The sequence below is a fragment of the Plectropomus leopardus genome, chromosome 11 (assembly GCF_026936395.1).
Source record: "Plectropomus leopardus strain MGB_pleo_1.0 chromosome 11, ASM2693639v1, whole genome shotgun sequence".
NCBI classification, from domain to species: Eukaryota; Metazoa; Chordata; class Actinopteri; order Perciformes; family Serranidae; genus Plectropomus; species Plectropomus leopardus.
The window spans coordinates 1,208,809-1,232,342 of record NC_142186.1 but is presented as its reverse complement, the minus strand read 5'-3'; the positions used below and the strand labels follow the sequence as shown (position 1 = coordinate 1,232,342).

The window sequence follows — 23,534 nt, the reverse complement described above, 5'->3', positions numbered from 1 at the left end:
TAAGGCCCTTTTGCCAAAATCTACCTGCATTTGGCTCTTAGTTCTGGTTGTAGAAGTAGATGAAATGGGTAATGACTTGGAGAAAATTGTTAACACCCTGAGCACTTTTCATACCTACTTTGGACATTTCAACAAAGTCAGTTGATTTGGGGTATTGTATTACGTGAAATGCGTTAATTATTTAATTATGCATTACAAAAAGGAGCAAATGTCTGAAATTGGCTGCACTGACATTCTCAACGCACCTTAGTCAGCCACAAACCACAATTTCCAGATGAAATGTGTTGAATGCTGCCATTCAGTTGCATTATATGGCATGATCAATATTAAGAGGGGGCAGGAATGCCTATTAAGTCAATGGACAGATGTGAGCAGAGGCAGATAGATGCAGACCCACACTGGGCAGCAGCAACTGAAGCACAGACACATCTGCTCAGATTGAAAAAGTTTCAGCTTGAGTAACAGAATTGAAGAGGGACAGGAGCAGAGAGGAACGGGACCATGAGAGAAAGAGTAAGGAGAAGATTAAGTGACACCAGAGTTCCTGGTAAGTTTTGGAATTGGTCTATCACAGTCTAAGAAGTTCTGAAATTGGTGTGTCAAAGCTGTCACACACAGTCTGAGCTTGTTGTCACAGCTGTGCTGTCAGTCAGCGAACAAGTCCACCGGCTGTTTGAGGCCAAAAGACACAGACTCCAAAACCGCTTCATCGGTCGAAGCAAGCCAAAAATGTACTTAACATAGTGTCGGTGGGATGGAGCGTTATCTTGGAGTGTGAGAGAACACTGAAAGTCTGGCACTGACAAGCCAACTCCTTCATGCTCCACTCCCACTGTGCACCCAGTCTGGGATCCAATCGACAAGATTTGATTTGATGTTCAAATCTATTTTTGAGTGCATATCCCAATGCATATAGTGGCCTTATACTTTGCACTGATGCAAATAGTTGTTGTTACACCACAACTTGCATGATGGCAGTCTTGCGGACGGGCTGCTCACCCACAACATGCTCACCACTTTTCTCTCATGAGTTTACATAAGATCACCTTTTCCGGATCCAGACATTCGGGAGGTTTTTACCATGAGCCGTATTATCTGCAGAGGTCTCTTTCTCTCCAAAACAAACAGACCATGTTATTTAAGCTGATCAAGAACCCAATAAAGCAGTTTCAGCTTAAAAATCATCATCATGCATTTCTGATTAAGTTTGGCATGATACTACTAGTCCAACACATGCTAATGTTAAGTCACCTTTTATTTCTGATAACTTAAGATCCAGATGTTTAGGAGGTTTTACCGGAAGCTGAATTATCCACAAAGGTCGCCTCCTCTCCAAAACAAACATATTTGGTGATTTAAACCACTAGCAATACTGAATAAAGAAATTTCATGTTACAATGTAACTCAAGCGCTGCTCATTGTATTGAGCTTCTTACTACAGTGGCTGACACAATACGTGAATGACCATTATTGGAGCCAGTGTTTGGTTTGTCCATTCTGGGCTTCTGTAGTTACATGGCAACATGTCGATCTCCATAAATTAGGACCTGCTCCCAAAGTCGGGATAACACAATGATTCTAATTTTAAGGTGATTATACACTAAAGTAAGCATACTTATATTATATTGTATTATATTCCATTTCTGCAAATATATTCCCCTAAATCCTACACACTGGTCCTTTCACGTAAAAACTGAAAAGTTATTTTACACTGAAATGAAATTAGGTGGGTTTTTTTTAAGTTGGTACCTTTATTGCTTTATGCTATAGAATCTTAGCGTTAATACATGCTTGGAGTGGTGACATTGGTAAGGGGGTCAGGGCTCACAGACAATGTAGTTGGAAATGGCTCATCTGCCGATTGGGCATGGGTGCCTTTCCCACTCATACCTACTGGTGACAAAGTGAAACTAAGCAGCAGGTTCATCATGGTGAACAGAGCTCATTGCCTTTGTGGACAGTCTGCGTCTGTGATGGTGAAACTGATACTGTGAAGGGATTTCTACAACTAGAGGCAACATTGGCAAACATTCAGACTTAGTTCAGTATCTGGTTTTCTTGCTCATTGAGAAATTCTAAAAATTATACCAGTTTTTATGGTAACACATAATAAACCCAACATAATGTTGCGTAGCTATCTCAATGGCACTGCAACTGCCTGGAATACAAGTCCAACTCCATTGGAAGCTCATACATTGAGGAGGCATGTCCTCACTGGTCTGTAAAACACTTCTGATGGAAGTTTCAAAACCTGGGAAAATCTGTCCTTTCTCCCATCTTAAATCTCTCATCATGGCCTATATATGGCCTTTTTGATGGAAGTGGACAAGTGACTATATTAGTAGCAGGACTTGAATTGAGAAGATAAAGACTAAAGTAAATGTAGTTAGGGAGAAATGTCCATTTTGAGACTAAAATGTGATCAGCATAATAAAAAAAAGTAACCCCAACTTCAGTGAGGTGGGGGAGGGGGCACATCGTTTGTAAAAAACCTCCTCATTTAAATTGGCAACTATTTTTGATTACATTTTCTGTAGAGCAACGACAAAAAAAGAGGACCACAGAGATCCATATGTAGACACACACTGATGTCAAGATGTCCTCCAGCTGTGCATAAGCACTGCTCTCATCACAGCCTTGCTCCCTTCCTATGAGCAGCCATCTCCCGGCAACTGAGAGCCCGTGTCCCTCTACTCTAGGGCAGGGTAGGGGCTGGGGCTGCTGCGGTAGCTAAGCTAGCGGCTAGCGTTAGCTGCTGTAGCAGATGAATGCTGCAGATCTGCAGAGGACAGTCGGGGGTTGCTGGCTGCCTGCTTTCATACCTAAAGCCATTGCCATCCACAAGCCACACCAAGACAGAACCGCCCTCTGTATACTGGAGGATATCAACACGTCTCGATTATGTACCAACACATCAATTCATTTCCCATGTGTCCCTCTGTCCACCGGCATCCTCTCCCTTTCTATCTGGTGTCGTGCGTTCACTCAGGGCAGGTCGCGATACCGCCGCTGCTGAAGCTTGCCTAGATACACACACACACACACACACACACACACACACACACACACACACACACGCACTGATAATCGCATCAATCGTTAGCCTCTTTATGAACAACCCAACACTTGGTGAACTCGCCAGATGGCGAGCTGTTAGAAGCGACACAGTCACAATGTAAAGTAGAAGGACAGGGGGTGGAGAACGCTAACGTTTGACTTAGAGGACATTGCATGCTGCTAAAACAGGGGAACATTATGTAGTCCATCATCATAATGCACGGCTCAGCTACAGTAGCAACGACAGCCAAGCCTTAACTATTCAACACGATCCATTGTCCACCACCGGCGTTAAGCCAGCTATTTGATTGAAGCCTGCCTGCCCCATTAGCCATCTGAGCAGCAGCTGAGGAATGGGGACACGAGGCCGGCTGACAGGGGCGAGCAGAGAGGAAGGGGGACCGTTGACATTATGCTGCCAAGCACTGTTCCCACTGATTGACTGTCACGCCTCTAACACACACGTTTTAGAGACAAGAATCCACTAGTCCACCAGATTCATACATGAATGTCAAAAAGACAATGCCGACAGGCTGTTTCTTACCTCAGGCGGTGTGTCGAACCAAGTTCCGCGTAGCAGCCATGTTCGGAACCCCTTTCTCCCTCCGTCCACACGAACCGAGCCCCCTCCCCCGGGTCAGTCGTCCCTCTTCCACAGTAGAAATCCAAAGAATGTGTTGCAAAATTATTTGCCGATAGAATCCCGGTGAGATTACTTTCCAGTAAATTTGCGTTATTTTCCGGAGCTCAGAGAGCGGCTTGTCGATGGGGACTGATTGCCGGTGCAGCACAGCTAGCCGTGCCTAAGGGGAGGTGGGCAGCCCGCCGCCTCATGAACGGACACCTCGAGCTCAGTCTTCTTTCTGTCCAGGAAACGTCATTTACCTGTTCCACATTTACTATCACATGTGCAGGATGCTGCCTTACATTTACAGCGTTGGCCGGGTGGATTAGCACGCCCGTCAGCTTTTTAAATTAATTTAAAGGCAAGAAGCTAACATTAGCTAGCTAGCTATTAGCTAGCATGCTAGCAGTCTAATAAACCACTGCCATTGGAATTTAGAGGAAGACAGTCCGCACACTGCAGCCTGCTGAGCGGACAACGGCCAACCGACTGGCCGTCGGACAGTACAGGCAGACGCTACGAAGAACTAAATCTATTTTAGCAGGCACAGCTACAGCTAGCTCTACGCTGGCCAGCCCCTCCGTGATGTTAATATCGGTCAAAGGAGAGGGGCTGCATTGAGAGCGCACTCCCGACACCAGGCAAGTATGGCCCGGCGCGTTCCAGACAAATTTCCCACAAAATGGCTGCCAAAACAAATCCACCGCGGACAGTCACACAAGTAACTTCCAAAAGTCGCCAGTTTGTCTTTGCTTTCATGTAGTAATTGACTTATCCGAACTCACATGCAGCATTTGTGTGCACGCACCGAATATATGAAGTGGCAGCTCTGGCGCGAGTAAGCTGGTTGATTTTAACTGACATTTAAATACTAACTTCTCGAGCCAACTCAGTGTCAGCCTCAGCTCTGTCTCCCCCAAATCAGATAACTGTAACCATGCATTGAAATCTAAACTTCGGTTTGACTGACAGCAGCAGCCTATTTAGCCATTATCTTATGTGGAGATAATAGTGCTGCACTTACATATGGACCACCTGACCTGTCACTTGCAAAAGGGAGACTTTCAGTGCTTTTTAACAAGCTGGGTTTTTTGTTAAAATGTAAAAAGTATGTGTACATGTCCTTCTTATGTTGACAGCTTTAAGAAGTTATTCAAATATTACAACCAAAAACAAGAATCATAAACATTTTATTAAAACAAAGTTTCAGTTATGTCAAAAACAGACATCATTTGCAAATTACAACCATTTTGGTATATATTCTGCCAACACAAAACCTATACTACTATCAAGTTACAAGTCAGTGAAAAAGTCACCATCTATATATGTCTGTACACACAGGGTCAAGTTTACCAGCTCACCACTAAACAGATCAGCATCAAGGCTTCCGTACCCACAAAGTGTGGGTATTGTACAGAGTACACAAAGCATTAAAAAAGTATATTTTACTGAACAGAAGTCCCAACAGATAACTTACTATACATTTAAAATACAAGCCATCTGAAGCTGATGGTGTGTGGATATAGTTGGGGTGTCCCGGCTGGTGTGGGACGGTGCCATCTTAAACAAGCACCCTGATAAAGAAAGTCAGGAACAGGGGACCAGAAAAACACATGAAAAAATTTCATCCACTAAGAAAAGGATCAGGAGCACAGAAAAACAATAAAATATTGAAATAAAAGTACTTGCCAAACAAAAAAAACTTCACTGGAGCCAAAATTAAATCACGTCATAGTTCTTTAAACATGCATAACTGCATGCACATTTTTGAATAAAGCTTTGTACATGAGCAGTTTCTCATCTGAAGTACTCCTCGGGGTACAAAGTAACTTGTTCACAAAAAAGGCATGTGAACTAAAAAAGAACCCTCACAGCTCACTTTAAGGCTGAGAACATGTGAGACGAGGCTGGACATTTTTCTCTTAATCACTCATTTCTTTTCTTTCTTTTTGGTGTGTGGATGCACAGAAATACAGAGCTGACAATCACTTGGATATATGCATCACTTGTGTATAACAGATGTTAACATGGCTGAAACATAACTAACCAACTCAGATGACAACCTGTGGATGAAATGGCCCCCAACTGTTTTGGAGTCTTCTCCCAATTAAGTCTCCAGCAGCTGGTTGTTTGGTCAGTTTACTGTCAGGGGATTAAGAGAAAAAGAAAACCAGCCGACTGTTACCCTGATTGCTAGTCATGATTTCATGACACGCAGGCGGAGCTGGAGAGGAGGGCAATGGACAAGACTGAAAGTACAAAAAGTAGATGGTAGTTGAACATGGTAATCCCTGAGTCGTCTTCTGCTCCTCATTTCTTCTGTTTAGGTGGAGGTCTGAGGACAGAGAGGAAATCAGCATGTTAGCACAATGTATGAGAGAGAGTGGGCACTATATATGTCCAGCTGACTGCTGCGGTTTGGGATGTACGTGTCAACCTGTCACCATAACTCAACTGTGGAAACATTAGTAGTGAGAGGGGGGGGCTCTGGAGCAGGACCGTGACCCATTTATTCCTGTCTGTTCTCTTGTCCTAAATTCACCATATTCATGAGCAACTTGCTGCCTGTTGATTTTCATCCCAACACAGGTCACTGCACCCACAGCCTGGTTTTTACACCACCTCACACTGCCAAACTACTACTGCAGGTTCCCTGCAGATACTGTACAACTGCAGTAGCAGACAGTGCAACCCAAAGTTTGGTCAAACTTCTTTGGAAGGAAACACAAAAGTGAACAGTAAAATGAATCACCAAACCATCCACTGTAAACACCCCCCCAAATTTACAATGAAAGCTTATTAGTAACATTGTGGGTGTGCTTGCAGTTGTTTTGTTTTTTTTTGTTTTTTTTGCCAAATGAGGTAATTATGTCACTTTCTTTCACACATCCTTGTAATTTACTTTGAGCACTATGTGGAGCTGCAACGACTGATTGATACATGTTCAGCTATTAATTTGATAATTCTCTGGAGTAGGGTTTTTTTGTTTAAGATTTTTTATGGCTTCTGCCGTAATTTGACAGGACATAGTGTAAGGCTGAAAGGAATAACATGCAGCAAAGGGCCAGCGAGGGCACTGCCTTTGTACATAACGCTCTACCCACTGAGCTATCCGGCATCCCGTGTTGGGGTAATTTTTAAAGAGAGAAAAAAAGTCAAACTTCCTGCTTCTTAAATGGGACTATTTTCTAGTTTATTTCCTCTTCTATGACAGTAAACTGCATATCTTTTGGTTGAGGGCGAAACATGACATTAGAGGACGCCATCTTGAGTATTGGGACACACTGATGGATTTTCTCACCATTCCTGACATTTTAGTGACCAAAAAACAATCAAAGGTTCATCCACGCTTTCATCAATACATTTCCAGGACTTTTCCATGACTCTGGGGGCAAATTTTAAATACCATACAAACCACCACTCATACTCCTAATCTGTTCTTTTTCATTACTATACAACAGCTTTTTTTATTTGATTAAAATCTGGTTTTGATTTGTGATTTTTTTTTTTTTTTTTTTAAAAACATGCATGTAGGTTAGGAAGGCATGTTTTGTTTAAAGTTCACCAAAAATGACACCACTTATCAGAGCCAGAAATTGTAAAAACAAATTGTTGTGTTTTAAAATTTCTGACTATCTTTGAACACATCATGTGTTATCACACAGGTTTGTGAAATAAAATTCCATGACTTTTCCAAAACTTTCAGGGTATTATTTAGTTTTCCACAACTTTTCCAGGACTGGAAATTATAATTTACAAGGGTTTTTCCGGGGTTTTCATGACTGCTCAATACCCGCTAATCGACTGATCCAGGAAATAATCCACTGATTAATCAAGAATTGTAACATTTGTACTATGTTGCCATAACTGACTGAAATTGTGGTCCAAACCATGAAAATAATGGTCAGAGAGTAAAAAAGCAAAATGAGCCTACAGGCAGAGCCTCAGCTCCAGCCTCACCTGTATCCACAGGTGCTTATGGAGGTCTATATTTGAATTTTTTAAAAGGGATTTGTCATGGATTATTCTAACATTAGTGTGTAGTATGTTGCTATTTTGATGAATGCAGCCCGATCTTAAAACTCCACAAGAGTCATATAACAACTGGACTGTGCTGAACTATTACTATCATTTCCATAATAGCCTGACAGCACAGGTTGTGTCCTATAGTCACACTATGCTGCTGCACTGTCAAGTAAAATGAGCTGTTTGACAGAAGTCATGTGTATGATATGTGGTGAAAATGTAGCTTTCCAGCAGTCCACCAGATGGAGCTGGAGTTAACGCAGCAGCTGGATGCAGGACAGTGCTGCTGGATTCAGCTCTAGCTGGAATAGAATCCAATTTTTTTTTTTAAAAATTAGATTTAGTCAACTAAAACTGTCCCTTGCAAATTCTTGTTGGCATTTCTTATAGGCAAAATGAGGGAAAACAGAAAAAAGAAAAAAGCTAGGGTGGGATAAAAAGATGACAATATACTTTTGGAAAGACCTGTCTAGAGATTGCACAGGTTAATATAGATCTTCTGTGGCAGACATTCATAGTTGAAATTTTATGCTGCATTTCCGTCCAAGTTTACACATAGAAGCCCTGATGTATGATATCAGCTGATCATCAACTGTTTTTTTTTTTTTTTTTTTTTTTTTTTTTTTAAACAGATCATCTCTGTTTTACTTGGTTGGCTGCACCAGTGATTATTAAATAGGGCTTTTCCACTGGTAATTTAGACCTCAAGTCAAACCATGTAGCTTGTTCCACTTGTGATGTATAAAATGACTTTATTGCAAAAATCTTGTTTTGTTAGCCACAGGCCAAACAAACAAACACAGCAGGGCTTTTGCAGAGCTCCACACTAGTCACATTTTGCGACCATGAAGCACCACTATGACTTGCAAATACTATAAGTCTATGAACTGGAGAGCTGTTAGTTTGTTTCCAGCTCACAAAGAATAAATCATCAGGTTAAACAGACTTCCAGTAACAGTCTAACTTAACGAGTGTTGGTGGCAGTACTGTGAGCAGATGAGGCTATGTGCCTTTTTTTAACTGCAGAGCTCCGATCATGACTGTTTAGTCACATTCTGTAGCCACGAAGCAGCAGTGCCACTTGGAAATCAAATTTTTGCATCTCTGCAATCTTAAGTTTGTCTCCAGCTCGCAGCTTATGAATCCTCATACTGCCATTACAGTTTTACTTCCTGCTAACGCTAACATCCAACTGTTGACGGGAAGCTTCAAGTCCACAGCAAAAACATTAACCCTTTCGGCCAAAGACAAGACGGGTCCTTGCATAAATGCACCATGGGTTCCGCTTTGATTTATTTAATTATAACTATACGTAATTTAACTTTACTATAAACAGTACTTTAACGTTATTCTTTATTAAACAATATAGCAGTATTTTGTTAAACTTTATTATAACAATAGCTCAAAGAAGACAGAGGACAGTTTTTCAAGGCACAGCTCATTCCATGCCAACAAACAGTAGTTTATCTAACTTCATTTTATGGCAGTAGCTACTTCATTTGTAACTGTAATTAATTTACTTATTTATTTTAGTAGTTTACAATAATTTAGAGATTTCAAAACATCAAAATATTTATATGGTGTATTGTGATATAGCCTAAAAATATCCTGATACTATTTTTCAGTCATCTTGCCCAGTCCTACTGCTTCCACCGCCATTTTTTGACTGTCATGGGATGGCTTGGCTTGGCCCGTCAGCCTAACTCTGCAGGGATTTGCGTATTCATTAAAACAGGGCTACCCGCTTGAAGGTGTGTCTTAACTGATGAGGGCTTGTCTAAAGTGATGACATTTAAGTGGGCTAATGTTCCCAGCTGTTTCATGTGTTTTTCCATTACACAGCAGGCAGGCTACAGAGGTTTACCTGTTGGAGGTGAGCTGTTGTCTGCTGCTCTTCAGCTTTCACTTTCCTCCTTGTGGTATCAGTAGTCTATTTTTAACTAATAAAAAAATAAATGAAAGAAAAGCCTCTGACAAATTGCCACTAATTGTGATACACTCTTCATTTCCTATGGATACTTCATAACAAAAGTCTCCCATTATTTTGTTACGTAAAAGTGTTTATTGTAAAGTTGCAAAATAAAGCAATGTTGTGTTTTCAGCAGCAAACATGAAAGCAAGAGATTCACTTAGAAGCTACAAAAGTCCTAAGAGCTGAATACACTCTTCTCTCTGTTCTCCTGCACAGACAGAGGTGAGTGGAGTCTGGAGTCTTATAAAACAAACGCTTTTTTCAGTGGGTGCAGGGGTTTGTCAGGGGTTGGTTGCGGTCAGCGAGACATCACCAATATCGGCTTGGAGGTGGTTTTGTACCGTTTTGGACCTCCTGCGAAGAGGGTCCATCTCGGGCAAGGCATTGCATGTTAAAATTGACAAAGGAAACACAAATCGCTGCAACAAAGTTTCAGTCAGCGAGGCAAAAAGCTACCAGGGAATAGACCCATATTTACATTTTATTGTCAGTTAAAACGCAGCAACTTGTGCCGAGCTGCACTCCAGATGGACCATCTCTGGAGTCAGGCCAAAAGCACACCTGACCTCCTCCAAGTGGGTAGCTGTGACATCCCGTCAAACTCAGCCAAGCCCCGATGACCACCCTTAAAAAAAAAAGTGTGGCAACTCCTTTCTGTGCAGGAGACCAGGGAGAGAAAAGTTTGGAAAGTCTCTGCATATTCAGCTCTCAGTACTTCTGTAGCTTCCAAATGACTGTTTGGTTTGGTCAGGTTCGTACAAACACTGAGATATATGCTTTATTTCACTGTTGCATGTTTGCTTTCCACCATACAGGAGTCTGTTATGTTACTGATGATGAAAACACAACAGTTGCTTATTTTGCTGCTTAACAATAATAAGTTTTACATAACCAAATAACAAGACTTTTATGTAAAGAATCTGCAGGAAACTAAATGTATTTTTCACCAAATTAGCAGAATTTTATTAGCAGCTTTTCTTCAACAAAAACACATCTACAAATTCCACTGGGAGGAGAGTCAGAGCAGAAACAGCCACAGTGAGATGTTACAGACAGCAGGCCCTGACTGCACCTCTGCAAACGTCTCACCTTCTTCCACCTGCCTGCTGTGTGATGGAAAGAACACTGGCAACAAAATATTGGAGGACTTTCAGCTGAGGCTCCGCCTGCTGATTTTAAACTTCAAAACTAAAGACAAGCTATCATCAGTTAAAGACACAACTTCAGACAGGTAGCCCTGTTGGAATGGGGACGCAAATCTCTTCCGCACTGAGCCGGCGCGCTGAGTCAAACCCAGTCAAGCAAAGCCAGCTTATGTGTGTGTAAAAGCCCTGTAGATGTGGCATCGTGACAGGGGTAAATACTTATTCAGTCAGTTTGTTTTTTTCCTCTTAGGCGTTTGGCGTTATCTCGTGTTTTATATCTTCCTGCAAATTTTATGCCATATAGTTTACATTGCTACTGTTAATGCACCTTTTCCTCTTTATGAATTGTTTTGTTTTTCTCTTTCTTTTTCTTATTTCTATTGTCTGTTAGCTGCCAAGGGACTACGGATGTAAATTAGCAGTCCTGCGAACTCCAGCATATTTACATTTGTATTTTATACTGATGTTCACTAATAAGCTATATCCCTTTTAAGAAAACATTATGAAAAATTAATTTCCCCACCATATATGGTATATGGCAGGTTTAGTGCATGGCACTACACTTAATAGTAATGCATTTAGTAAGTCCACTGTTCCATGATCATCAGCTCAAGTTTGGTCCTAATAAATCCTTAATTTACCAAGTTAGATATAAAACTTGCTGTTATTCCCCACAGTCGCTCTTTGTCAGCTGTTTACAGTCCTGTAACTTCTCCCTCAACCACTAGGTGTAGCTGTTTCTTTCACCTCAGCTGCCTGTTCCACCTTTAGAGACCGCAGACTGAGCCCTGGCGGTGCATGCTGTGCACTACATACCTTCAGGATTTCTTAATACCCTGGTATACCGTAATACTGCTTAAGCTTTCTTCATATTGGGTCATTATTTCTGTCTGTATTCACTAAAACACTGCAGTTGTTTATGAAACACCTCATATGAGGCAGTCAGGGAGAGCAGTGTGATGGTGGCTTACCTGTAAACACCAACCACCACAGCGTGGTCTCTCTCATAAGGCTCCAGTGTGAGCTGTTCCTGAGGTTTCATGTTCTCAGCACTCATCTTCTTCACTTCTGAGGCAAACACTGCCTCTGCAGCCGCCGTCGAGTCTATGCAGTTAGCCTAAAGTAGAACAACACACGTCAGGGTCTACACCACTCACAATATTCACAGTAAAAACTGAGAAAACTAGTCACAAATAGTCACATAACTGGACTTGGCACTTGTAAGTACACTGAAGGCTGAAGGGCAGAGGCGCTCATCACTGTACCTTGATGGAGATAACAAAGTGTCCTCCATTCTTCAGGAAGTTGTGAGCGTTCAAAGCAACAATCCTTGTCTGGTCAGGCTGGGCAACATCAGCAAAAATAACATCCACCATACCTGCAGAGGGACACACTGTTACCATGTGGACATTTGACTTCATGTTGGAGAAGAGCCCAAGGACTGCACTGTTTTTCTACACTGACATTCTCAACAATATGCAAATTTGTCAAGCTACATGACAAAGATGATGTTAACAGTGAGTTCAAGTGTGCATTATGTAGGTTACTGGGTCATACTGGATTCATGGTTTAGTCATTTGTTCAGAGCAGACTGCTACTCACAATTACAACTTTAATAACATCCCTTTTCCATCAAATTAGTTCAAATTTTGATCCAGTTCCATTTGGGATTCTTGGAACCTTGGTGCAATCTAGTGAACCAGCCTGCATTTTCACCAGTCTTGAGTGGAGCCATTGCAATCAGGGGTGCATAATCGATAAAAGGTGTTGCACGATGTACAACAGTAATAAACAATACGCATGATTGTAGATTACACCAATTACCTGCCAGCTTTTGTTCTGTTATTACAGATAATTGTTTTCCCCCAAAAAACAAGCATAAACCAGCTATTAATGAGACCACTGCACGAGCATTTTTTTAAAAAAAAATGATATTCTCACTTGACTTCTCCATCGTCTCTCTCCAAACTGAAGAATATAACATGTTCACTGATGTCGTCACAGATAACACTTCAGGTCAAAAACGACCAGCTAGTTTTTGGTTTTAGCTGAGTGAGAACCATTTTTTGAGGTTCTGAACCAATTTTTTTAGGTAGAAATTTTAAAAATTAGGTGCAGGACTGTTGCTGTAAAAGAGGTTGAAATGTCCTCTGCCGACCTGTGTGGTGTTCATACTGCGGCTCAGGACTACCTACCAACCAGCATGCGATATTTGTGTGGGTGGCGAGCATCTTCAATGATTGGAATGATGTTTGTGCGCTTCTTTGCCACATTGAGAAGATCGCGACCTGACCGATGAGAAAACTCCACAGCGTACACCAGCCCTTCCTGTAACACACAGGACACTTCAACATTACCTTTAAACAGAAAGGGTCCCTGTAAACAAATCACGCGGAAATTATTTTTCACTTCCCCTCAGGTAAGAAACATAAAGTCGTGGTTTAACTAAGGTGAGGCTCAGCTTAATGTCACATTAAGGTTCAATTGTGCATTTTTACTTTCTGTTTAGTCTACTTTAGATTGTTCGGCACAGAGCGATAGATAAGTGGAACACTGAGCTTCTGGTTTTTTTGCTCAGCTCTCTATGGCTGTATTTAAAGGATTATGGCAAATTAACACACATCTTATTTGCACATGTCAAATGTTGGCTACATTCACACTGCCTGCGCAAGGGGGAAACATCACGCTCCTATGCCGCCTCGCCCTTCTATATATAATGTTGGATCACGGAAAGGGACCCAGACTGGTCTCACCTCTGAGCTGGGACCAGAGACATTAACAGCACAGTAACAAGGTCTATGTAAAACCTAAAGCTGGAAAGATGTGACCATGGATGGGAATGTGATGTTTGATTATGAATCATGTTGGTGACCAAAACGCAGGAGATTTTTAAAAAAGCAGCTGTTAGCAACTAGTTGCTAATATAAAAAAGGAACAACGGTAGTAAATTTGTGGTTGGTGCGGTATCAAATAAGACCTCCAATTTTTTTTTCAACCAAACTCTATATACAATTTTATTCATTTTTTTCACCTCTTAAAACAAACTACGAATAACAAAAAAATTACTCAAAACAAGTTTTGCTTTAATTTTAACAATAAAAATTAAGAAAGGTAAACTGAAAAATGTAGAGGGCTTCAAGTCAGTATTGCATATTGCACAATTTTGCATATTAGACCGTTTTGCAGTTGAAACAGTGGAGTATTGAAAATGATCAATCCTGAAATCATACAGCCGTCATGCATCATGAGTTTCATGTTAACAAATAATGCTGTTGTTTGTGTTAAACTGAGTGGACCACAGGTCTGTTGTAGTGGAGTCAAACCGCATCCCCTCCAGCTCTCTGAAATCTTTTCACATGTTCAGTTGTACAGATGAGGCGGGGCGGCTGGTAGCACATACTGTAGCTGGGGAGGATAGTTTTTAGCATGTGGATAAGCCTGCAGGCTTTTCCGCTGTATATATGGACACCGTATCTTTAGTAATATGCAGTGCGACTGACTCAGTAACAGCTCTGCATCGGGCAGCTTTCCTGTCATACGGGACACAACCAGAAAACGGTTCTACTAATGTCGGCTGTTTTTTTCTGGCTGTTTGTGGGCTGATGCCATCTTGTGCATCTCGGGGACACATTTCTCCCACTTGGCTGCAACCTCTGTTTGAGATGTTGAAATGAAGCTGACATACTGCTGCCTTTAGTTATAACAGACTTTAAAAAACTTTGCAGCAGACTGTGGTTTGTTCAAGATCTGACACTGCAAAACCGAATCAGTTCCAAAAGACTGAAGAGAAGGAGCCTTTCTTGGGAATATACTCTTCACTGTCATTCGTGTTGTCATGTGTGCGTGTGTATCTCAAAGAGGTAAGTGCGGGGGAAGGGTGCAGCCCACTGTGAACTACGGAAGCCCAAAGACAGTGGTGAGAGAAAATCTAGATTTTCACTTTTAAATTGTCCTAAAGCAGAAATTTGAATTGTTTGATAAAATCGATTTATCTCTCAGCTCTATGTAAATGTCCTAAAACCAGGAAAATAACGATATTCAGGAACTCCCTACCCTCCAAGCAGAGGACAACATCAGCCGCCATATATATAACAGAGAAGGCAAATTACCGTGATTGACACATTTTGCCTTTGTTATTGTTTAGAAAGCTCCGCAGACGTGTATATTATATGTCACAGACGCTGCTGTGTTACTCGTCAGGGCCGTCATGCCTCTTTTGATTGCAGACTGCAACGATGCAGTGTATGATCACACAGCTTAGTAGAATGCTGTCGCCATTGTTTGCTTCTGTGTAGACATGCGAAGAAGATATAAAGAAGGGACAGCTCAATAGCACCATCTCTGTGTAAAAGCAGCTAATAAAGGGTACAGGTACACCATATACATTCATATTGTAAAACTACAGTTTACAGTTCCAGGAAAATACTTGAGGCTCGGCCACATGTGTGGTGTTGGTTTGTATTAGACCAATAATTCAATAATTTCAACCTTTGAAATGCACTGACAGAGTGTTGTACTCACAGGTCCAACAATGTCAGAGACGTGGGACACTGTGGTTCCAGAAGCAGCTCCCAGGTACATGACCTTCGCTCCGGGTTTGATGTGGATCTGGTCGACTCCTCCCAAAATGGCTGCTGCCAGCTTGGAGCGGAATGGATTCCAGGCTCTGTATTCAATCTTAGCCTCTCCTTCCTGACAGGTGAGAGAACAATTAAAAATAATTTGACAAAGTCTGTCCATAACACTGAAGACCACAGCTGTGGACTCTTCCTGACTGCAGAGGTGTTTCTATATTGGACACACTGTGGTACTGGTGTGCACTTGACAATAAAGAACTTGACAGACAGATAATTCACCCGTTGTGTGACAACGTCTTCAATGTGATCACTGTAGACGAGTTTCCATTAACCCTCAAATTGAGCCAACTGAAACTGCTAACTTAAAAACACCCCTAACGGAAACATGTCAATTTTGAAAAAAGGGTTTACACTCGCATAAGATGGTATTTCAGATGATTTGAAAAAGCCATATTCAGCAAAATGGAATGGAAAATGGCTTTTCTATGTCACATGATGCTATGGCTATGTGCTTGTCAGTAGGAACTGGCTCCCTCAAATCGTGGACTATCACCTCCCAGAAATCCTTCATACATGGCCACTCCCACGTATAAGGGAGTCACTTTGTGGCCCCATAACACGCCTACGTGGCCTTGGATTGGAAATAATGACAGCTAGTGTGGTGGCTGCAATAGAAATAAAGCTGCTGATGTTTTGAACATCCATCACCATGCTTCTTGGAACATTATTGCCAGAGAAGAAGTTGGAGAACATCACTCAGTAAAACAGTCATCTCACAATTGTGTTTTAGCAATATTTCAAAAATACTGCTTAAATTTTGCACAAATCTGTAATGGAAATTTGCCTTGAGCTGCTGTTAACTCTTAACTTACCTCCACACTGATCCTCTTCTCCCCGTACACGGACTCTCCCACCACCATGTTCTTGGTCACCAGGGCATCCTCCTTCCCTCTGCAGATGAACACTCCTGACAGACACAAACACACGGGTCAGTGTCTACTCAACACACCATCTGAGTCTGTTAACTATTACTGATGAATATAGTGCGACAGACAAAAAACAATGCAACTACATGCCATGACTTTTTCTCAGTGTGCCTGCAGTTACTCTAAAGGTGGATGGATGCTTTCTCTTGGTTTTATACTACACCATTTTGCATCTACATTAGTAGGCTGCCACTGAACAAAATAAACTGTTAATGGAAAAACTGGGCTGGAATGAAAGTCAGAGCAACAAATCTCAGCATGTAACCAAACCACCCACAGGGATCCAGCACACATCATGACAAAACAATGCTAACACAAACCTTCATGTCTGTGTGGCTCTACCAAGACCTTCTTCCCTCCCCCAAAGCCTCCTCTGCCGCCACCCCTCCCTCCTCTGCCTCGAGGGGTGCCTCGGCCGCCCCCTCGGCCCCGAAATCCTCCACGATCTGGAGATTTGAATCCACCACCTGAAAAACAGACACGTTTTAATAGAGCAGCCGGGGTCTGTTCTGTGGTGACACAGAGCCACTCATGCTTTAATTGGAGGTTAGAATTCAAATATATTATGTTCATAAAGGAAATGCATTTGCTATAAATACAGCTCCGGTAGTATTTGGGTTCTTTATGAAAAACGTCTTATGTTCTGAATTGCTTGGAAAGGCTGTTTTAATGCCTCATTTGATTTGAACTACAGTAATGTTCATGCAGAACACATGGCACGATAGTTACAATAGTTGCTACTCTCACCTCTTCCTCCTCTGAATCCTCCTCCTCCTCCTCCTCTGAATCCTCCCCTGTCACCGAATCCTCCTCTACCTCCCCCTCGTCCTCTTCCTCCTCTGTCCCCACGAGGACTGAACCCTGAAAGACAAACACAGATAAAAGTGAGCATGAGCAGGATACAGAATACCAACAGAGCTGACACATGAAGCTGGCAGAGCTACTGTGCACCTCTTTAAAACAGGGCTGCTTGATTATGCAAAGTCACAATTACAATTATTTAGGTCAATACAAGAGAACACAATTATTTTACATAATCACTCACGGACTTTTGGGAACATTATGCATTTACGGAAATTTAAAAACAAACTTGGATTTCATGAACTTTATAATGAACATTAAAAAAATTCTCTGTAAAAAGATGAATTAAATATTTATAACAGTACACAAAGGGGCTTACTCTGAACAGTATGCATGGGAATGAATAACAATAAACTGTATGAGGATGGATTTCCAGCCTCTTCCCTGATGGTTTGTATAAGTGACAAGGAAAGTTGCTAAACCTGGTGGTGATGAAGAAGTCAATTTGGCAACAGTGAGCACACCGTGCTTCCAATACTAATAGGAAGCCAAAACTCTATTTTTTTTTTAATTCAATGAATTGCCGAGTCCTTCAAAAAAATCTCCACTGCTGGTGAAAAACTGTGCAAGGTACATGTAAAGCTCCAGTGTGTAGTCTTTAGGGGGATATATAGTCTGAAATGGACTATGATCAGTCAGTTTTCGTTATTGTTATTTTCCTAAAATAACTTTCTGATCATTTTAAATATATTTTTTCACTGAACGATTTCCTTAGCTTTTGAAAATTATTTTCTAAGTCTTCTTATTTCTTGAAATTTATATAACATTTCTTACCAGGTAGCTTTTCCCATGTTTTTTTTTAAACGACATAGCCCCAATTTGCTCAGGGTTCACAGGTTAATCTACTTTATGAAAGGTGTCTGAAAGTAGCACAAGAAATGTGATGTCGCAGCTGATTTGAAAGGGTTAAAGTCTTCTGTGCTATTGCGTTTTCAAAAAAAATGTCCGCATCACCCGAAATACGAAGAAAGTTTTACGTACATCCACGGCCCTGGAGTGATCCAATAGGTGTATAATGATAGAAGATGTGACACACATCTTTGATCCGTGACGGTGTGGAACCATGTGTGGAACCATGTGTGGAACCATGTGTGGAACCATGTGTGGAACCCAGACCTGCAGGCTCCGATATTTAACACAAATACACGAGGTTCCGTCTCGTGCTAATGTTAGCGGAAGCTATCGTCAACCTTTGCCTCCTGGCACTGAGTACAAAAAAGTAAACTTACTTAACATTTTCATTCTGTCTCATTACCTTAGAAACACAGTCAACCATTGGACATAGCATATATGTTACTAATTGTGTCGGAGAGCGCGTGGCCACTTCTCTGCTGCTGACGGAGGCTCAACACGTGAGGGCTGCGCGGGGCCGCAGGTTAACGCTTTTAACTCACTCACCGAACGTTCATTTGACATTTTATCGCAAATGTTACGAATCAGATACATCGCTAAAGCGTCCACACACTTGTCGGCCTCGTATTTCCTGTGACAACAGTTTACTGAGGTTTAACGAGCAGCATGGCGGTGTAGGCCGAGCACACATACGCACACACATTTCACCTCAAAAACAGCGCGGACAGCTTAACTCACCCTAAACTTACACATACACAGTTAAAATACTATCTTAATCATATGTACTGTACCTGGCCTCATGTTATCTGATGTAAAGTTTCGTATCGATGCAATGGACTGGCTCTGCGCTCCTCTGTGCCTCTGCAGCTCTTACTCAGTGGACCACATGTACAGCTTCGGTAACTCTCTTCTTCTACTGAGGCGCCATGTGTTCGCACAGAGGGACGCTACTGCCGCCTGCTGCCGTGGAGTGTGCAGATAAATATCGCCAACAACAATCGTTTGTCATTACATTGATTATGGCACCGGAGAGGGCTACTTGTCTAGTTGAATTATAATTTAAGAGAATTTTGGAATCACGTCTATCCCAGTGATAGCACCATATTCAGACAATGAGCCAGCCAGGATCTACAGCAGTGATACTCAACATATAGCCCATGGCCCAAATCTGATAAGATAAGATAAGATAAAAGATAAGATAAGATAAGATAAGATAAGATAAGATAAGATAAGATAGGATAAGATAAGATAAGATAAGATAAGATAAGATAAGATAAGATAAGATAAGATAAGCATGAAGGACAAATAGAATAACATATAATAAATAAATGATCAATGTACTGTACAAGCAAACTGTACAAGAATACAAATCGAATAAAAAATAGAGGTACAGTGCAGTAGATGGAAGTTAAAGTGACAGTGATGTTATAAGGTGACACAGTGTGAATGGTAGCAGCAGTTGTGTAGACAGTATAGTGAGCAGTGCAATTTTTTTTATCATGAAATAGTGTGCAGTAGTAGACCGAGGTATACTATGATACAAGGCGCAATATAGTTGAAGTAGCATATGAAGAGGATGGATAGATGTGGTATTAGAAGAATGTCAATAAATATTAAAGTGCAGAAGTACATGTTATGTTATGTCATGTTATTTAATACAGTGTAGAAAGTAAGTGTCAGAGTCTGTATTGACAGTGTTGACCGTGGATTGTGGATTGGGGGGTATCAGTACAATCACAGCGTGTGGCCTCCCCTGCTGTTATACAGTCTGATGGCGGTGGGCACAAAGGAGTGCCTGAAGCACTCAGTTCGGCTCCTGGGTGTGATGATGCGCTGGCTGAATGAGCTGCCCATCTGCCGCAGCTCGTCATGGAGAGGGTGAGAGGGATTGTCCAGGACTGCCCAGATTTTGTCCATGATCCTCCTCTCAGCCACGGTCTCCAGATTGTCCAGATGAAGGCCCACCACAGAGCAGGTCTTCTTAACCAGTTTATTGATCCTTCTGGCCTCACCAGCCTTGTTGTCACCCCACCAGCACACCACAGCAAAGAAGAGTGCGCTGGCCATCACAGACTGGTAGAAGATAATTGGTGAAATCTAGTCTAATTGACCACTCAAAGCGCTTTTAAGCTACATGTCATATTCACCAATTCACGCACTGGTGGCTGAGGCTACTATACAAGGTGCCACCTGCTACTCAGTAATCATTCACACACACTCACACGCCGATGACGCAGCATGGAGCATGGAGTATGGAGCAATTTGGGATTCAGTATCTTGCCCAAGGATACTTTGACATGTTGCCCGGAGGAGCAGGGGATTGAACCACTGACCCTCCAATTAGAGGACGACCGGCTCCACCTCTGAGCCACAGTCGCCCCAGTCCTCAGTTTGCTGCGATGCCAAACGATCTGAGTCTCCTCAGGAAGAACGGCCTGCTCTGTTCCTTCCTGAAGAGGGCGTCCGTGTTATGAGACCAGTCCAGTTTATTGTCAATGTGGACCCCAAGGTACCTGTACGAGTCAACCCTCTCCACTTCCTCTCCCTGGATGATGACGGGGGCAGGGGGCCCCCTGTTCTCAGGTAGTCCACCACCACCTCCTTGGTCTTGCTGATGTTGAGCTTCAGGTGGTTGCTGTTGCACAAAGTGACGAAGCACTCAATCAGTCCTCTGTACTACCCCTCGTTGTTGTCGCTGATACATCCAACAATGGAGGAGTCGTTGGAAACATTTGAAGGTGGCATAAGCCATAGTTGAATCTGAAGTCTGAGGCGAAGAGGGTGAAGAGGAAAGGCACCAGAATGGTTCCTTGGGGTACTCCAGTGTTGCTTGTTACGACCTCAGAGACACAGCCGTCCACCCTGATGTATTGTGGTCGGCTTGTGAGGTAGTCCAGGATGCAGGCTTTGGTGTTGGGGTGCAGTTGCATCTCCAGCAGCTTGTACCCAAAGGCAGGGCTGGATGGTGTTAAAGGCACTGGAGAAGTCAAAAAACATGACTCTCACAGTGCTTCCCTGCCTCTCCAGGTGTGTGAGGGCCATGTGGGTTAGGAAGATGATGACATCCTCCACACTGATGTGCTGCTGATATGCAAACTGTAGGGGGTCCTGGAAAGCCGTGAGCAGAGTCCTCAAGAGCTGAAGAACAAGTTTCTCGAATGTCTTCATGACATGTGATGTGAGTGCCACAGGTTTGTAGTCAGTGAGAGTGCTGGGACGTCGTTTCTTCAGTACGGGGACAATGCAGGAGGTCTTCCACAGGTCGGGCACCTTCATCAACCTCAGGGAGAGGTGATAGAGGTGCTGTGGGAGTCCGAAGGGAGTGGGTGGGGGAGGGCTTTCTGTTGGAGCTGATGGCGAGTTAAGGGAGGGGGATGTAGACAGGTCCATGATGGGGAGGGGAGCAGAGTCTTCTGCAGAGGTGTGAGTGGGGGCTGGGTTGAAGGGTGGAGATCCAGAGCCACTGTCTGAGCTCACAGGGGTGGGGATTGTGTCAAACCTATTGAAAAATAAGTTCAGCTCAGAAGCAAACTCTGGGTCTCCTTCAGCTCTGGGTGTAGGCCTGCTGCTGCCCATCATCTCTTTCACCCCACTCCACACCTCCCTACTGTTGCTCTGTCCATCTTGGTCTTGATCTTCTCCCTGTAGCTGTTCTTGGCCTCCCTCAGCTTCCTCTTTAGCTCCTTCTGGACAGCCCTGAGCTCATCCTGGTCTTTAGCCATGAAGACCCTCTTATTCATATTGAGAAGGCCTTTAATGTCCTTACTTATCCAGGGTTTATTGTTGGGGAAGCAGCAAATCTTTTTTGTTGGGACAATGTTGTCCTCACAGAAGTGTAGTGGATGATGAGGACAACTCATACCTACAGAACTGGAACTTTGCTTACCTGGTGAGGCCAAACTCACAAACAAGCTATGGCTGTGTGTGTGTGGAGGGGTGTGACCTTTCATAACCCCCTGCCAGCAGTGTGCTGCACACTGAATGGACAGACTCTTAGTACAGAGTTGCATTTTGATATGCATCTCCTCGATCTGTATCTTAATTATCCTTCCTTTACACTGTTGTGTACAGATGCTATATTGTTTTGCAATCATGCAATTTGTGATTTTCTAGTTATAGGTTTTGTTGATAGACCTTTGGTTATATGAAGTATTTTCATACTTTGTTATATCTTGATGCTAGTACTTGTTATACCTTTACTCAAATAGGATCTTGAAAAACCTAAAATTATATCAGTGTTTTGACGCTGTAGTATTACTCTTACTTATTTCAAACATATTTTGTTTGTTTGTTAAACGTGGTTAATACTATTTTCCTTACTTAATGATCTGCCAAATAATTATTTGGTTTTCTCATAAGTGTTTGGTATCAATCAGCAGAGGAGAGCGTCATGGTTTAAAATATTGAAGATTTGAAGGCCTGTAGTGAACTTTATAAACACGTTAGGGAGAAATTAGATGCAGACAGTTAAAAAAGTAGAAGTGATAGAAAGGAGGAATGTATTTTTCCCGCTTTGACGGTCAAGCACCACGCCCCTTTTTTTCACAGGAATTATAACCCAAGTGAAGTTGAAGGACTTGGATCTTTTGGGGTCTTTTGGCTCTTTTGGAGGAGGGGGGATGCCTGCTTGTGCTGCAGCCCTGAGATGCTCTGGGCTGCTGTTTATCTACCTTGAAAGAGAGAACTTTGGAAACAGCCTGTGCTGCACATGTTCTAAATGACGATTTGGAACCAGAGGACTTTGCACGAGAGAGACTGTGAGACAAAGAGAGACTTCGAATGAGACCTGAAGCCAGATAAGCTTTCATTGTGATCTCATCTCAGCCACATGTGGTGTCAGAAGATGATCCAGCTGTTCATAGAGAGATGGAGGAATCAAACTCAAACCGAGTTTGCAACGTTCAAACCGGCCGAGGCCAGCCATCGGAACCACAGGAGTGTAACCGAGCTGTCCGTCCAGTGTCCTTATAAAGGCCACACTGCAACTTTCCAGAGCGAACCGTTTCCCTGGCATCGAGACTTCTGAGGGAGGTGAAACGATCTTTCCTGTGCTGTTATGGGGTTGATGCTCTTAAATGATAGGGACACATATGAAGTGTTAGACCTAGGTTATTAATACGATTATGGGGTATTCTCTAATCAGGCCTCTTCTTTATGTTTTCTCTCAATGTTTTATGGGATAAGTTGCCTCTCTACTGTTGATTAACACTTGACATTAACTTTTCTTTAATCTTAACTTTTCATCTGCTTGATCATCTTGCACTATTTCAGTGCACCTGATCAAGTCCTGATGTCACACCTTATTCAGTTCCTCACTGGTTTTCATCCCCTCATTTTATTGCTGCTTCATTTATGAGTTTGTTGTTCATTTAGTCATTTTTTCACTTGGAGTCTTTCCTGTATTCACTGTTTCATCATTTAGCCCTACTGATT

At 42.4% G+C, this 23,534-nt stretch overlaps 2 protein-coding genes across 2 annotated transcripts in view; both read right to left on the bottom strand.

Annotated features, from left to right (window-relative positions):
* dyrk1b (dual-specificity tyrosine-(Y)-phosphorylation regulated kinase 1B) overlaps positions 1 to 4,332 on the bottom strand; it is a 79,108-nt gene extending 74,776 nt beyond the window's left edge. Inside the window, exon 1 of the mRNA XM_088084941.1 lies at positions 3,602 to 4,332. The gene's annotated coding sequence lies outside the window, so the exon portion shown is untranslated. The remainder of the gene's footprint in view (positions 1 to 3,601) is intronic.
* A 523-nt stretch (positions 4,333 to 4,855) lies between these two features.
* Positions 4,856 to 19,041, bottom strand: fbl (fibrillarin rRNA 2'-O-methyltransferase). Its single transcript, XM_042490412.2, has 9 exons — positions 18,893 to 19,041; positions 17,136 to 17,249; positions 16,709 to 16,855; positions 16,275 to 16,369; positions 15,347 to 15,517; positions 13,021 to 13,153; positions 12,091 to 12,203; positions 11,797 to 11,942; positions 4,856 to 6,017 (listed from the first exon to the last, which is right to left on the bottom strand). The coding sequence occupies exons 1-9, from the start codon at positions 18,900 to 18,902 to the stop codon at positions 5,993 to 5,995; spliced, it is 954 nt and encodes a 317-aa protein (XP_042346346.2). The 5' UTR covers positions 18,903 to 19,041; the 3' UTR covers positions 4,856 to 5,992.
* Between the last annotated feature and the right edge of the window lie 4,493 nt (positions 19,042 to 23,534).